At 38.7% G+C, this 16,038-nt stretch overlaps 1 protein-coding gene across 1 annotated transcript; it reads right to left on the bottom strand.

Annotated features, from left to right (window-relative positions):
- Positions 1-8,379: 8,379 nt before the first annotated feature.
- CCK (cholecystokinin) lies at positions 8,380-15,630 on the bottom strand. The gene is made up of 3 exons (XM_084618931.1): positions 15,551-15,630; positions 13,655-13,912; positions 8,380-9,142 (listed from the first exon to the last, which is right to left on the bottom strand). The coding sequence occupies exons 2-3, from the start codon at positions 13,908-13,910 to the stop codon at positions 9,006-9,008; spliced, it is 393 nt and encodes a 130-aa protein (XP_084475057.1). The 5' UTR covers positions 13,911-13,912; positions 15,551-15,630; the 3' UTR covers positions 8,380-9,005.
- Between the last annotated feature and the right edge of the window lie 408 nt (positions 15,631-16,038).

The following is a 16,038-nucleotide window of genomic DNA, read 5'->3' as shown; positions in this document are numbered from 1 at the left end:
ACGTAAAAGAATAAATGGACACAAATCAGATGTCAAGAATTATAACATTCATAAACCAGTCGGAGAACACTTCAATCTCTCTGGTCACGCGATTACAGACATGAAAGTTGCGATATTACAACAGAAAAACTTCAAAACCAGACTCCAGCGAGAGACTGCTGAATTGGAATTAATTTGCAAATTGGATACAATTAACTTAGGCTTGAATAGAGACTGGCTAAGTCATTATGCAAGGTAGCCTATTTCCCCTTGTTTATTCTCCCCCCCACCCCACCCCACCCCCGTTCCTCAGACGTTATTAAACCCTGGATTTGTGCTGGAAATGGCCCACCTTGATTATCATACACATTGTAAGGAGAGTGATCACTTTAGATAAGCTATTACCAGCAGGAGAGTGGGGTGGGGGGAGAGAAAACCTTTTGAAGTGATAAACACCCATTTTTTCATGATCTGTGTGTATAAAAACATCCTCACTGCATTTTCCACTTTTATGCATCCAATGAAGTGAGCTGTAGCTCACGAAAGTTTATGCTCAAATAAATTGGTTCGTCTCTAAGGTGCCACAAGTACTCCTTTTCTTTTTGCGAATACAGACTAACACAGCTGCTACTCTGAAACCTGGTGTTTTTACAGGCCTCAATCTGTAGCTTCAATTAACAGTTTATGCACAAAACCCTTGGCTTCAAATCTTGCTAGACCTGCTGTAGGTCTTTTTCCTCCAACGACTGACGTTCAAGCTGCCTCTGTTGTTCTGGAGATATCCACTTCCCCTCCAAGAGCAAGGTCTGTTTAAGTTTTAAAAGCAGATTTCGTACACGTAGGGAGGACAGGTTGAAACTGTTGTCCGCATTACCTCATGAAATCCATCTGTTTAGATCAGTAGTTCTCAACCTGCGGCCCACAGGTTGCTTGTGGCCCAATTAGCACAGAGCTGCAACCCATGTGACATCCTCAGGGCCATACAGGTAGTATTGGATGTGGCCCACAATGGTAAAAAGGTTGAGAACCACTGGTTTAGATAGATATGTCCCTCCATCACTGTAGTATCTTAGCATCACAGAAACATTAATGAATTCATCTTCAAAACACCCCTGTGAGCAGGGGAGAATTATTATCCATCTCTGAGGGCTGAGGAGCTGAGGCACAGAGAAATTAAGTCCCTGATGAAACTTGGCCAGGGTCACAGAGAATGTTGGTTGCAGAGCCAGGAATAGAACCAAAGTCTCCTGAGTGAGTCCCATTCTAATGCCTTCACTGCAATACCATCCGTTCTCTCCCTTGATTTCCGTATCCCTCAGTCACTATCTGGCACCACAACATAACACTCTGATATTAATAGATTTTACAGAAGTCCCAAACTTCCTTTAAATGCAAATCAGACTTGCTATGATAACGCACTGGGCCCAGCTCATACCTGCTGTAATTCTGGTCACTGAATACATTAACATATAAAATACAAAAAGGATAATTAAAGGTACTGAAAAATATTGGTAGTTAAGAGTTCCTTCAATTATAACATTGGCAGTATGCTGGTATACAAATGAATATTCAAAAAATAAAAAAAATACTGACTAGATTACACCAATCTTTCCAGTCTCTTTGAAGTGTACCTCTAATGTACTGAATGCTAATTTTTGTTCAGCTAACAGGCATTCATGAAAAATGCAGTCCTTAACCAGAAAATATCTGTAAATCTGATGATGATTGGATGTCTTCTTTGAGAGAATTGAAATGGACTCTGTTCGGATAAAATCATACATTAAAAAACTTCCCCTCTATGTTGATAATGCCCCCCCCTGAGATTATTCAAACACTTAAATTATTTTTGTCTGCTTAGTAAATTCAAGTTAGACAGCAAAACTAGGCTAGTTGGTTTGTAATTAATATCTCCTTCACCTGGAATATTATACCCAAGCAAAATGCTGCAGTGGCTGAGTTGCAACTGTAAGACCCTGGCTGTGTGTTGTGTGACCCTCCATGGACTGCCCATGTAGAAGATAACAGCCTACTACTGCTATTAGCTACTAGCTCAAGTAGGTTGAGACCAGTGCTGAAAGTCCTGGGTTCAGTTCCCACTTATTTCCCATGATGGATGTCATTACACAAAGGTTGGCCATCTGACCATTTTTTGGAGACCTCCATGTGTAGCATGGCAAGAGATCATTTTAAAATGTTGGTCACCAAGTGATTTTATTTTAAAAATTACTAAAATATTTAGTTCAAAGAAACAAGAAATGATAGGCTAGCTCTTCCAAGTTGCAAAAAGAAAAGGAGTACTTGTGGCACCTTAGCGACTAACCAATTTATTTGAGCATGAGCTTTCGTGAGCTACAGCTCACTTCATCGGATGCATACTGTGGAAAATGTAGAAGATATAAAGATCTTATAAAGCTTATGCTCAAATAAATTGGTTAGTCTCTAAGGTGCCGCAAGTCCTCCTTTTCTTTTTGCGAATACAGACTAACACGGCTGTTACTCTGAAACTCTTCCAAGTTGTTTTCCTTATTGCCAATTCAGGGATTGAACTCCCGCTATATTAGTCACAGGTGTTCTTTTATGTACCTTTGGGGCCACCATGATTAAAACCAAGCAAAAGAATAACACTAATTAACTATGGATATTTTCCTGTTAAAGGAAAAGAAAACATTAGATAAAACTACACAAATGACAAACCCCAAATGATAAAACTTCCATTACAATATCTTCTGCATGCCTCTCTGTGGAGAAAATTTAGCAGAGATTATATCTTTGCAAGTAGGCTGACCTTTGGTGGGGTACTTTTTCTCTTGGGAAGTTGAGACCAGGGTCTTATTTCCCAAAATTATAGAGAGTCCAGGGCTAGTGTATCTTTTGATAGCTAAGAATGTTTACAAGTGGGCAAAAGAATGTTGTTTAAGGGCAGGTGAGAGGTGTCTGGTTATTATTAATAACCAGTCATTTTTTAATTGGTCAAAGAAAGCAATCAACTAAATCCTATGAAATTGAAGAAAATATTTAAATACGTTACTTAGAAAGAGCCATGTAAGGAACTCCTCCGGAGTTGGAGAGGAAGCTGCTTGAGCATTGCCAGTAATTAATTAATTTCCCCATTAATATAAATATTCTATACTTAAATGTCTTCTTACATTAGTAATTAGTTTAGTAAGCTCAGTAGACTCCATGTGGGGTATATAAAGCATTTTACCATTTACATAGGAATGATACTAGGAAATTATATTAGATGCTTTGCATTTAGTTAAAATTCTTGCAAATATGCCATTCAACATGGTTTGCCATTTCAATGGTTAAGAAATAAAGAGAGGTTTTCTACAAAACATTTCCCAACTAAAATTTCTCTACAGTTTGAAAGACACAAGCAGAGGTTTTCTTGCAAAAAGGGTGGGGGGGAGAGAGGAAGATGGACAGACGGCTTTGACCATACTTGACATTATGTGTGACAGGGACAATGATGAATGGGCTCTTAGGCTGGTGATAGGCTAATGTGTTAAATAAGTTCGTACACACTGCATAAAGTATGCAGCAAGGCAAATCCAGACGAGACAAGAAATTTAGGTTAGGAAGTCTTCCTCTCCATCTGACTGCAATTTTATAATTAGGGTTAGGCTGTGATATTGTATAAAGCCATTAAAACTGTCTTTTTTCCTAAAAGATTTTTCCAAAGCGTTCACAGGTAATTTTTGCTTCCAAACAAGTTAAAGAAAATCCTACGAGTCATATTTATTATAGGCAGAGCTGGGAGCACCTCCTATTTGGTTGCCCACACTGTATGACCTGGTTTTCAGTTGCTTATAACATTGCCAAATTTTAACCATTTGGGCTAAAATTGTTTGTGCTGGGTGTCTGCCTCCAAGTGAATATTTTTGAAAGTGTCAGCCAAACCGAGTCATTCATTTCCAAGAACAAGGCTAGGGAAAAATATACTGCTTTGCCCATGATAGAGAGTCCTGACAACCTTTTCTTTAAAACAAAACAAAACAAACTTTAGCACGCCCTTCTTTGGAGGAGTGCTTTGTGTTAGGGATGAGCCTTTTGCCATCTGTGTGAAAATTCACCCAAATTCGGTCAAGGTATAGCTATTGGAAAAAAAATCACATGCTTTGCACATGCTCAGCAGAGTTTTGCAGCCAAAAATTCTGAAGATTCTGTCCACACTGAACATGCTCCTGCAGGCAAGACTTTCCCAGTTCTGGGTTGGTGCTGTGGACAGGCAACAAAATTGAGACCAGTGAACCTGTCTCTCCAAGAGCCTGACAGTGAGGGGATGGGCGTGGGACAATCACACACCAGCCTTCAACAGACAACCTTAATTCTGGCATCTCCTAAACTTTTGAGTTCTTGACGTTGTAACTTCAATAATGTTCTTTTAGCACTGTTTTTTTGAGTGTAATATTAAAAATATGGCACTGACATTACAAAGAAGGTTTAATATCTGATAGCCCATCATCATATGTCCCATTCAAATACATATTAGGGTTTGAGCCAACTAAGAATAAGTGCTGCTTCCCGGCAGAAGGGGGACCTTAGGTAGTTTGGAGGGATTAGCTTTCTGCTCACTGGCTCAGAGAGCTATATCCCTCCCATTGGTTCAAGGGCATCCACACGGTCAGAGGGCCATATCCTCTACCCTCTGCTTGGGGTTATTGTCTGCACGCCCCAGGAAGGGTAATACATGAAAACTCCCTGCAGAGAATTACTCAGTTTCCCCTTTCTGGGAGGGGACACTGTGCCCTTAGTTTCCAATGCTGCGGATCAGATGACTTAATATTTACAAAGGGCAAGGTACCTGCACAGGGAAGCAAGAGGGTTTTAGTCCCCAGCATTGGGTAAGTTACCAGTGGAACCCAGTGATGTGGGAGGAGGGGAAAGTTGTCCATGCCGAACAACAAGCCATTGAGCTGGGTGTGGGCATGTGCAGAGCCTTGGTTCTGTTCCCATCCGCAAAGCGCCACTCAGACCAGCTGAGCTTGGCAGAGATGGATGTAATCTGCTACTGATATAGGCCAGTTCCCCCCTAAAATACAGTATAGCTATGTGCTGCTCCTTATTCAGGGCAGATTGCCAAGCGATAACTTAGCAAAAGCTAAGCACATCCAAAGGGGAAACTACTAAGAGAGAACAACGGGGGAGCCCATCTTTTGTCACTGCTTTTCATGCATCTTGCAGAGCAGAGCTGTATTTTAAGAGAAGGGTGAATATTTTTCATTCATTTCAAAGATCGTATTAAAAGATTGCCCACACCATGAATTAATGATGTGTTTCTCTGAGGCAGAGCAACTGGCTTATACAAATGCACAGGTCCATCAGCTCCTTCCCAGAATGCCCTCCCTTCTGTGTTAAATAATTGAGCAATTTAAAGTAATTTTAGTGTATTACAGATACACTATAGAACGTTGTGATCTAAAATATGGCCCAGGATTCCGTGTTCTCTGTCTTTGTGGGAGTGCTGAATAGAGGCTCAATCCACTATTGCCAATGTCTGTCTCTCTCATGTTCTACAGTACCTGTTTTGAAATTAAATGCATAAAGCAAGGAATAAAATTAATTGAATCGGGTCTACAAAGAAAGATTGTGTCTTTATCTGTGAAATGGACTGATCTGCCATTTCACCAATGTTCATTCAAATCTCCCGTAAGGCCTAATTTATGTGATGCTAAATTCAATATCAGCAGGTTGGCAGCGCTAGTAAACACCTCTCCAATGCAAACCAAAGGATGCCAACATACAGCGCGTACGGAAATTCTCACAATATTTTCAACCCAGATCCTGTAAAGTGGCAGAAGAGCAAACATTGGCATTCAGGGAGAGGAGCTGCACAGGTGGCTTTATGTCCCCTTTGTGGACTCCAATCTTGAGCTTGCTGGGCTCCAAACCAGTTTGCCTTGATTTAAGTTAGAGCAGCCTAAGGACTTCTTCAGTTTATGCCATTTGCCAGAAGCTGTCCCTAATGGCCATTACAGCACCTGAGACTGATATGCAATGACTTGCTGGCCCCACCCCTTTCCACCAGCCATGACCTCTGCACCCGCTGTAGGCAGAGGGGTATCACAGAAGCTGCTACAGCAGCTCTATGCCGTCTGGGGATCCCAGTGAGGGATGTTCTTCCAACAGCTGGCCATGCCCACTCTAGGGCTGATTTGTGCTGGTGGGGTGGCTCATGCAAGCCCTAATGCAGAGGAGAATCAGAACCTTTAGCTGTATTGTAACCATCTGAACACAAGTTATCTGAATTCTCTGGAGCCCTCTGCCTGGCCACACTACCAGTGTTTGCCATTAGGTAGGTACCTGCTGTTTTGATGCTATTCTTTTCTGCTACATCTGGAAGATGTTTCACAATCAAAGAACGGTGACATCTGCTTAAGGAAAGCTTTTTGCAGCACACACTGGCTTGTGCAGGGAGAAATCGCCTCTTTGGATCTCTTAGTGTAGCTGCTATCTGTAGATCATGAGTGGACTATTCACACCAAACAATACATTTAATTAATTTAGCTCCCATTGTCTGAAAAAAGATTTTAAGTTTTACAAATCTGTTTGCTGTTTGAAGCATTTGACCAATATTTGATACAAACAGATTTCACCCTCTGTGTTGTACATGATTTGCCACAACTGTTGCTTCAAGTATTTGCTGTTTGGGTTGTGTGATTGGGCACGTGATGTTATTTCTGCTCCCTGATTGGGTGACTGAATTTTTTAGCAACGCGGGGGACTGATTAAGTCAGGTGTGGCCCAAGGGGTCATAAGAACACATTTGCAGAATTAACTGGTTTACTGATAGCTCAGCCTCAATGATCATTAAAATTGCCTTGAACCCCTTTTCCATGATTAATAAAAACAAATATCTTCCATATTGATGCCACAATCCCTTAATAATAATTAGTAGCCTTATAGCTTGGGTCTCAGCTATACATTTATAGTTCATAGGATAGCTGGATTGGGAAAAAATGAGTTAATATAGCACAAATCATCTGTGATCTCATGATGACATGCTAATTTTTCCATTTGGATCAGGCCCTCTATGTATGTCATCACATAGTCAAAATCCTGGCCAGCAGTGTGGATCATGCCTTCTGCACAAAGACTGCCCACAGAGCTGTTGATTTCTACACATTAGTATTCTGTTTGGTCCAATGGGAAGAGAAATAGAAGAAAAAGCATATAACACATTAAATGGATTTAAATATACTTTTCTATATATTTCTTAATGGTTGTCTGAGACTTGGTAAAGGGGACATCTGTATTAGATTTAACTCAGAATTTGTAGGTTTAGTACATGTCTTAAGTTTAACATTTTATTGTCTTTTTGGGGGGGCATGAAAATTAGGATATTTTCTTTTATTTAGTATTTGTGTTACAGTAGTGCCTAAAGACTCCAAGCAAGACTGGAGCTCCATTATGCTAGGTACAAATTACTGGGCATAAGATATTCCCTGTCCCAATGAGCTTATAATTAGAGCTGGGCAAAAAAGATTTTGGCAAATGGTAAATTTGATCCCCAAAACAGAGTACATTTTTAACTATTTTCAAATTCAGACCAAATTCAGCAAATAGTTTTGGATGAAAAATAATCAGATTTTTTCCCCCCCAGAAATGTCAAAAGGTTTTGGTTTGACGTTTTTGAAATCAGCTGTTTTGATATTTTGTTTTAAAAATGACATTTTGAAAATGAAATATCAATTCAAAACAACATTTCATTCAACCTCACCGACATTACGTTTCAGTTTGAAACTTTTTTTTTAAATGTTTTGGCTCAGCTACTAAACAAAAAATCAGTTATTTGGTCAGGTCTACTTGATCAGTTCCCTGTCTTCTCTATTCATATGTGGAGAAAAGACACATTAGCTTAATTTTTTACAAATGAGCAACTGCGTCATAGAGATTAACTGGCTTGCCCAATGTCACACAGGAAATCTGTGGCAGAACTGGGAACTGAACTAAGAGCTAGTGAAAGGCCCTCCCATGCCTTAACCAATAACCATCCATCAGTTGCTCCAAAGTGAAGGAGGATACAGTTGAAGTCTTTTTTAGAAACCTATAGCAACTGGTTGAATACTTTGAGTTTGAGGAGAGCAATGAGTTTGTAAAAGGTAGACTTGTGCTTGGAATAGGAGCTAAAAATCTGTCTCAAAGGGATTGCAAAAGACAGAAGGCCTAACTTGATGGAGTGCCATAGAATTTTTCCTTCATTGCAGGTTGCCTTTAATTAATGAAAACAGTGTGATATACACTGTGTAATAATTACAACTATTATGATATAGACTACATGGCACTTCCCTTCCACCTCCCTCGAAAGAGCTGTAGCTACAGGGTTACCTCACAAACCCAAAACAAATGTGTAACTCACCACAAGGCAAGGGATGTTCTATTTATTCCATGATTCATAGCTGTTAGCAGAATTTTCACATTTAATTCACAACAGAAAATAACTGAGACAAGAAGATGTAAGGTTTTTCCTAAGGTTCAGCACTGTTGACCATTCACTGAAAACATGTGACTTTGTTGTATAACTGAATCCTTTACAAATGGGGTAACCATGAAGATACTTGACCTTTTGTGGCAAAACTGTGCTATTAGATAGACACTTGGACAGGTTACCTCTAGAGTCCACAACCAAAGAGAATGCTGCAAGGTTTATTTTAAAAGTGGTTTTTCACCTGTATGCTTGCTTAACACATGTAATATATTTACCTAGTAGAATGAAGGCATTTTCCTGCTTGAGTTTATTGTAAGACACCCAGCAACTTGCTGTGACAGGACAAGAAGGGAATAAATGAAATAATTTTAATATAATATCAACAGTGTATGAGAAGAAACCATAGGAGAAAGAGAACATTTTTTTTTTGAAAATTCTGCATATGTATATATTGCATTGTATAGTTTTACAGACAAATTTACATCAAGGACATAATATATTTTTTTAAACACTGATTTGTAGAGGACAACAAATTAATTTTTTCCTTCTGTACAGAAAAGGGAGTAGGATTCTTCTTTTTGAGATAGTTTGCTGTTCTTTAAGAGGAGTCCTCGTATTCTTCAGCACTGCGGCGTCCAAAATCCATCCAGCCCATGTAATCTCTGTCATTTATCCTGTGTGACGGGTCAGTGTTCTGTACCCTGTTTCCCATAATTGAGATCCTTCCAGTAGGACCTAGCAGATGAGACATGAGAGGAAAAGAATAAGTGAATTCAGTTTTTAGCTTCCCCTAAACTCATTTTTGTATCTGTCACTTATTAATGTTCATATGGTGTTTACAGCGCTTTTTTGGAAAATGATGTAAACATGGGGGGAATGTCCTCAGAATTACTTGTTTGGATTCAAAATAAAAAGCATACCCATTGGAGATTTGCTACAGGCATTTGTAATTGTGTGCATTATGATTTGTGGAGAAGTCTGATTAATAATCTGCACGTTTCTCTGAGTGCATGGCGGTTCTCCCATGTTGTGGAACCTGTAGCCCTGGATTAACTATTTAGAGGGTCTCTTCTGTGACTCCATTGGGCACGTCATTTCCTCCCTCTCCTCATCCCCATTCCTGGCTGCTGGGAGGGAATGTGGGCATATTTCTCCTCTTTCTTCCTCATTGCATGGCCACTTAGAGGGATAAGGAGGGACCTGGTTGCTTCAGCCCATTTGCTCAGTGTTCTCTATGATGTCTCCTTCTGGTTTCAGAGTAGCAGCTGTGTTAGTCTATATCCGTAAAAAGAAAAGGAGTACTTGTGGCACCTTAGAGACTAACAAATTTATTAGAGCATAAGCTTTTGTGAGCTACAGCTCACTTCATTGGATGCATACAGTGGAAAATATAGTGGGATTTGTGAGGCAGGGTGTGGAATGCTCTGTGATGAGCTAAATCTACTTGAGAGGAGGATCATGCCTGGGATGAGGACTCCATGACAGTCCTCTATGTTGCCTGAAGAGCCACAGATGGTGCAGAGTACGAGAATACATATTCTTACAATGTACCTTTATTAGGAGTGGGATGGAGTTCAGACATGTGGGTTTTCCAGAGAAGTTGGGCATGTTTGTATGTGAGAATGGTCTGGCTAGAACTTACAGATACAACTGTTCTGGAACTCTGAATACTATTACTTTTGGATAACTTCTGCTATCAAGCTAAGGTTCTTCTGTGCTTCCTTCTGCAATAGTATTAGAGTGCTGATGTCTGCTATTGCTTTTGGTTTTTTGTCCATCTATGTTTAAAGCATTAATAGGCTGTAAGGCCAACATTTTCTGTGGTAAATCAAGCCCCAGAGATGAAAAAGAAAGGTCTTTATCTGTCTTAACATGTTACATCATTAGAACTGAAAGAATTTTAAAATGTTAAGAATGTGAAAATTTGCACTTCAAGGGATATATTTTAACTTCGTGTGCAGTAATACTGTAATTATAAAAATAAGCTTAAACCTCCTATGACTGAAGTCAATGACAAAGGTCCCATTAACTTTTAATGGGAACAGGAATAAACACTATACAGTATATTGTTAATATTTAGTTTTGACCCAGATCTGAGAGTCTTTAAATTTTCAAAATTAGAAAGTCCTCAAATCTACAGAATATTTTTACTATATAAGAATGTATATTTGAAAGGAACACCTGCTGCCACAGTACTTTTATGTGGATGGAGTTTTCTTTACAGATGGAAATGACTCAGAATAAAATAATGAACATATGGTTAGAAACGTAATCACTTTATCGATGATTGCAGAGGAGAGTACATGTAAACTGAATTGATCCCCCTCCTCCAGCCTTTAGACATCTACTTAAACCAAAATGGCAAAAATTTAACTACTAAAAAGTCTGATTGCTTAACAAATTAAGGATATCTGTTAAATGCTCAGAAGCCAAGAAATTCACATACATAATTCAAATTAATTAAGGGGTGACAAGAATGTGGTTTCTTGGCAGTATAGTCTGATACCTTTGGAACAGATAGTTCCTGATCTGAGTGATGGTTTCTACTTAAGACTTCTGAATTTGAAACTCAATTACCCACTGGGCCCTATTGGCTCTTTTAGAGCCATTGTGATCTGCCCTGACAAAGCATTTTTAATTCATGTGTCTCTGACTTGACGGCCACAATGTGTCTCCTTTACCCAGCTGCCAGATACATGATCGAACACTTTTAGGATAACTTAATTCAAAGAGCTAGTGGGTTATGCACAGTAAACTGAATTTCTTAACATCAAAATAGAAGCCATCTTAATTACCTTCAAATCTCTGAAGGTGGCCTATAGACACTCTACAGAGCCACTGGCCTTCAAACATTTCAGCTTCAAATTACAGCCATTTTTGAAAGATGGTAGAACCCAACCCTAACCTCATGAGATAATAACTTATTTTCCCCCACAGTTATAACTGGCAATGCCTCTCCACAAACCATGACCACAAACGTCACCACTAATCATTATTAGCACAGCAAAAGTCCCAATATGTGTAGTGTCTTCTTGCCAGTAGGTATGGATTGAACATCCTCAAAGTGACTAAAACTGGAATTGAGGGGAGGTCTTGAGATTTCTCATCATATATCAGATGGAAGCTTCATATCAGCCATTTTTTAAATTTAAAAGCAATATTATCTTGATGAAATTACAACACTGAGCAACCCCTCCTAGAACACACAAGCCATAAGGGTCTTCTGTTAAAGGATGATAATATAATTGGTAGATAATGGGCTTGAAGGGGAAGTAAATGAGAGGCCACAATGTGCTTTTCATCAGATCCAGCCATACAAAGGTTACATGTTTTTGTCCTTTCACTCTGAATTCTTTATCCTCTCCTGTTACAAGTTCATTAACATGTCCAAGTCCAACCATCTGTCTGCGACAGCCTAGAATCAAGCTTGACCTCTACCAGGTCACAAGAATGTATTGTATCATATGCCTACAGTGGCTTTAAGGACTACGAACATACTTCTAAAAATAGGTGGGCTTTTTTAGGGGTGTGTGTGGTGGAGATTAAGGAATCTGAGATAAATCAACAAGATACAGGATATCTTCTGTCAGGTAACATTTAAGATAAAGCCAAAGTGTTAGTTGAAATGCCAGTCAGGTATTTTGGAGAATGCACAAACTATGAAACCATACTGAAACAGAATAAATAGATAAACTTCCAAACAGCAGATTTTCAGGAAATGAAGGATGGAAATATAAAACTTGAGATATAATTAAGATTCTGTTTCACAGATCTCTTGTAATAATAATGCTTAGTCCCACAAATAACAATTATAGCACAGATCTTTCTAAATGAACATCAGGTCTTCTCCCCCTTATATTACTTTTACTGTTAAACTGGACTCCAGAATGGACATGATTAGATTTGGCATTATTAGGCGCTGTTCAGATGCCTTCAGGACATGCTCAGAAGTGATATGTTTTCCAGTTGCTTATAACTTTATTACTTGACCATTTTATATATGTAAGTGTGAATGTGAGTGTGAAAACGCAGACAATATATATGCTCTATATAACACACATGGCATCTCTTACTCCAGCGCCCTATCAGGAGTAAGGAAGAAATTCAACCTAGTGTGGAGGCCAGCTCAATATAAGCTCCATAATGAGGCTGTGTGGAGGGACAGGTCACAAGTGAAGTGGCCTCCGAATGTGTGACAAAGAAGAGGTCTCTCTCAGCCCTGCATAGGCCAATGTGAAGGGGAATGAAAGGGGCAGGCCACTGCTTGGGTGAAGTGAATTTCATCTTAAGTGCACGAGGGGAGATAATTCTGGTCTGGGCGTGAAGTAATTGCCTGACATCAAAACAGCTGTGTAATAGTAGGCAAAGAATCTCCTGTTGGCCCCGACACCCACCCCCTTCACTTTCAAGATGTCCTCCTTTCCTGCAATGCAGTGTGTAGAATATAGGGAGACTGTAGCAGATGAAAAGACCTCTGAAACCATGTGTAGTACTTTCTGCTGCACTTGGCAGCCATCTTGCTCACTGGAAATGCTCTGCAAGTAGCCTGCCCCCTGAGAATATGTGAGCAATAGTCTGGTGTATTCCGATACAAAACTGAGCTCTTTTTCAGAACAGAGCATTTAAAAAAAAAAGTGAATGAACCCCTTACCAGGAAGTTTGAATGGACAACTATTTGGAAATGTTTTAAATCCAGTATCTCTTTTGGAAGAACAAATATCTAGCTTTTCAGGAGGAAAGCATTCCTTTTTGAAAGTCATTCTATGTGTGTGGTGTGTGTGTGAGTCAGTATATACTATAAGGTTTATACTGTAAACCACTTTATTTTGTGCAAATACATGTTTTGTGGGCCTCTGGCCTACAAATCCTTACTCATGTAGGTTGTCTCATTACCTACTCAGGTGGAAAAGTGCAACTAATGTAAGAGTTTGAAAAATCAAGCCCTTAAATTGAACTACTCCATTGATACTGTATGCAACAAACTTAGCTGCAACACCAGAGGTTTGCATTGTACAATTCTATTGTACTCTAAGCAATCATGAAACTAGAAACGTAAGATAGATTCTTACTGTACATGTATGAAAGCAAATACTCAGTTCCTTATTAATATTTTTCAATATTTCCTTTACAAATGTAGATGATCATAGTAGTCCCTTCTGCCCTTAAAATCTATGAATCTATAAAAATACTGAATCTCAAAAGGAATTCTTTTGACACAGACACATGGCATAATAAGTTGGCTATTACCTTTTCTGGCTTGCTGGAGATATTTGGCCAACAAAGCTCCAATGTTGGCTTTTTGGTCAACATTTCCATCCACCCGCTGGATAGGTTTCAGCTGGCCAGCTGATGAAGGGACACGAACATGTCGGTGATGCTCTGTCAAGCTCTGCTCAAGCTCAGTGGCCACAGGATTCTCATTGTGTGAGCTTGTAGCCTGCTGTCCAAAAGAGCTTGTTGACAGCATAGCAAGGAACATGTAGATGCAGATACCACTGTACATAGCTGGAGGGAAAAGAAATGTGAGGTTGTTAGAATGGTGAACTTCACTGTATTTAATACTACCCCTTTCCTCCCTTTTAAAAAACTTCTGAACAAACTAGATTTTAGAGTGTACTGGAAACAAAGGAACAGTGTTAAATGGGAGAAGATTGGAAAGAGAATATCTGACAGGTAGGTAAAATGTTTCTTGATTTAAGAGGCAGTAGACTGATAGGGCTGTATAGTGGTACAAGTAGAGATATAATCAATCCATTGCAAAGCTCTTTGCTGAAGAACTGCCTTCTCCATCTTATATTTCCTCCTCTATCTCAGGACAAAACATTTCAGTATTTCACCATCTTGTTAAAATATCCAAGTGATACAAATATTCAGTTTTGAAAAGCTGGTAAAGAATGTTTATTTTAGCAACATGTATTTTGTTTTTGCTTAATTGTTCCAGCTGTTCTACCATATCTTAGGGGGGGAGGGGGAAAGATCACCAAGGGAAAAGAAAACAAAATCTTACTCCAACAGTTGAAAAACTGTGGAATAAACTTGGGTCTCAGGTGAATTTTCAAAGCTGTTTAAGAATTAGAATGATTTGGAACAATATGTGTCTTCATGTAAAACAGAGAATTTAAGTGTTATGGACATTTTCTTGCTTCTATAAAATCCAAACATAGGACTTATTTTACATATCTTAAACTATAATACACAGATTTGCATTAAATCATTATATAAACTGAAATAGAGTTCTTCTAGAAATGTAACATAAGTCTTCAGTTTGTAAACAGTCCATTGTTCAAGAGGAAATATTGAACTGGATACTTCTTAATGCTAGAATGCTATTTTATATGTGTACATGAAATATTTCATGGCTAAGAGCCCCTAAAACTTACAAGTTATTGAACAACATTATATATATAAACTTGTCTCAAATATGAACTGTTAAAACAAATTTACCCATCACATACATTAGAGTTAATAATGTTTTAATGTGAGGCAAACAGGTTTCCATCACAATTGTTATGAGATGAAATAAAAGTTTCAAAGCGGTAACATTTCAGGATTCTACAGTCCCAGCATAATTAATACCTTATCACTGAAGCATCAAGTACATCCTTGCTACTTATAAAATGCCTATCCTCTATATTCTTTTCATGTAGAGATGGGTGTTCTCACCTGGCTACTTCATCTAATGAGAATGACTCAGAACGTAAAGTTCAATATTAAAATACATATATCAGTTCATTTTCATGATTTTATGTCTCTTTACATAATTAATTTTCACTTCCCATCACAAATGCTGTGCAACCCTAGAGAGCTAGATGCTCAGTTACAAAACTAAAACATAATTTTGCTTTCCAGGGTCTTTTTCAAGGATATAAAATAGTTTGTTTAATGACATAATGTTGGTAAAAAGAACTATAGAAATATGTATTATTCCATGCCAAGACATATTAAAGAGCTGAACATTATGTCCTGAATATTAAAGATCTAAATTTCTTTAGTGAAGGTGCCTGTGAGAATATTCATGAGAAGAATACCCTGAAAATTCACATTTTAAAAAATTAGTAGACAAATAAATAGTCACATCATTTTTCTACAAGCAAAGATTCACCCAAACTATGGCTAAAAAGTTATTGACCCATCATCTCCTACCTTTAAGTAAGATACTTTTTCCTAGTTCAAATCAGAGAGACTAGTGTTCAGGTTAGATAAGTTCTAACAGTCTGAAATGCTGCTCCTTAAATAGTCTAGCCCAGTTTACACAGGTCTGACGCAGATGAAGGATCATCACGTGCTCAACTGGATGCTATCACTTCGTAACAAATTAATTTATCTGTGATGGGGAAGGGGGACAAAAAATCTGCTAACAAAGAAGCGCTGCGTTCTTAACCCTTTCCTCGCCAGAGCGTCTTTGATCGTGATCGGTGCCAGTAGCGTTTTCGTTCACTAGTAGTGTAGTTTTAATTAAGCAAGTGACTTTGCTTTGGGTGGGGACACTCACGTCTTTTCACCACTCTACCCTTTCAAAGCCCAGAAAGAAAGCACCTTAATTAGGGTGCAGTGTCTGTATTTCCGCTTGCAGTGAAATAACGCTCTAACTCTGAAACATGAGAACTTTCTTCCCTCTTCCAAAGAGATAG

This window comes from Lepidochelys olivacea, assembly GCF_965140295.1.
Source record: "Lepidochelys olivacea isolate rLepOli2 genome assembly, chromosome: 2".
Taxonomy (NCBI): Eukaryota; Metazoa; Chordata; order Testudines; family Cheloniidae; genus Lepidochelys; species Lepidochelys olivacea.
Note: the sequence above shows the minus strand (reverse complement) of the source record. Positions and strands in the feature narration are given on the sequence as shown.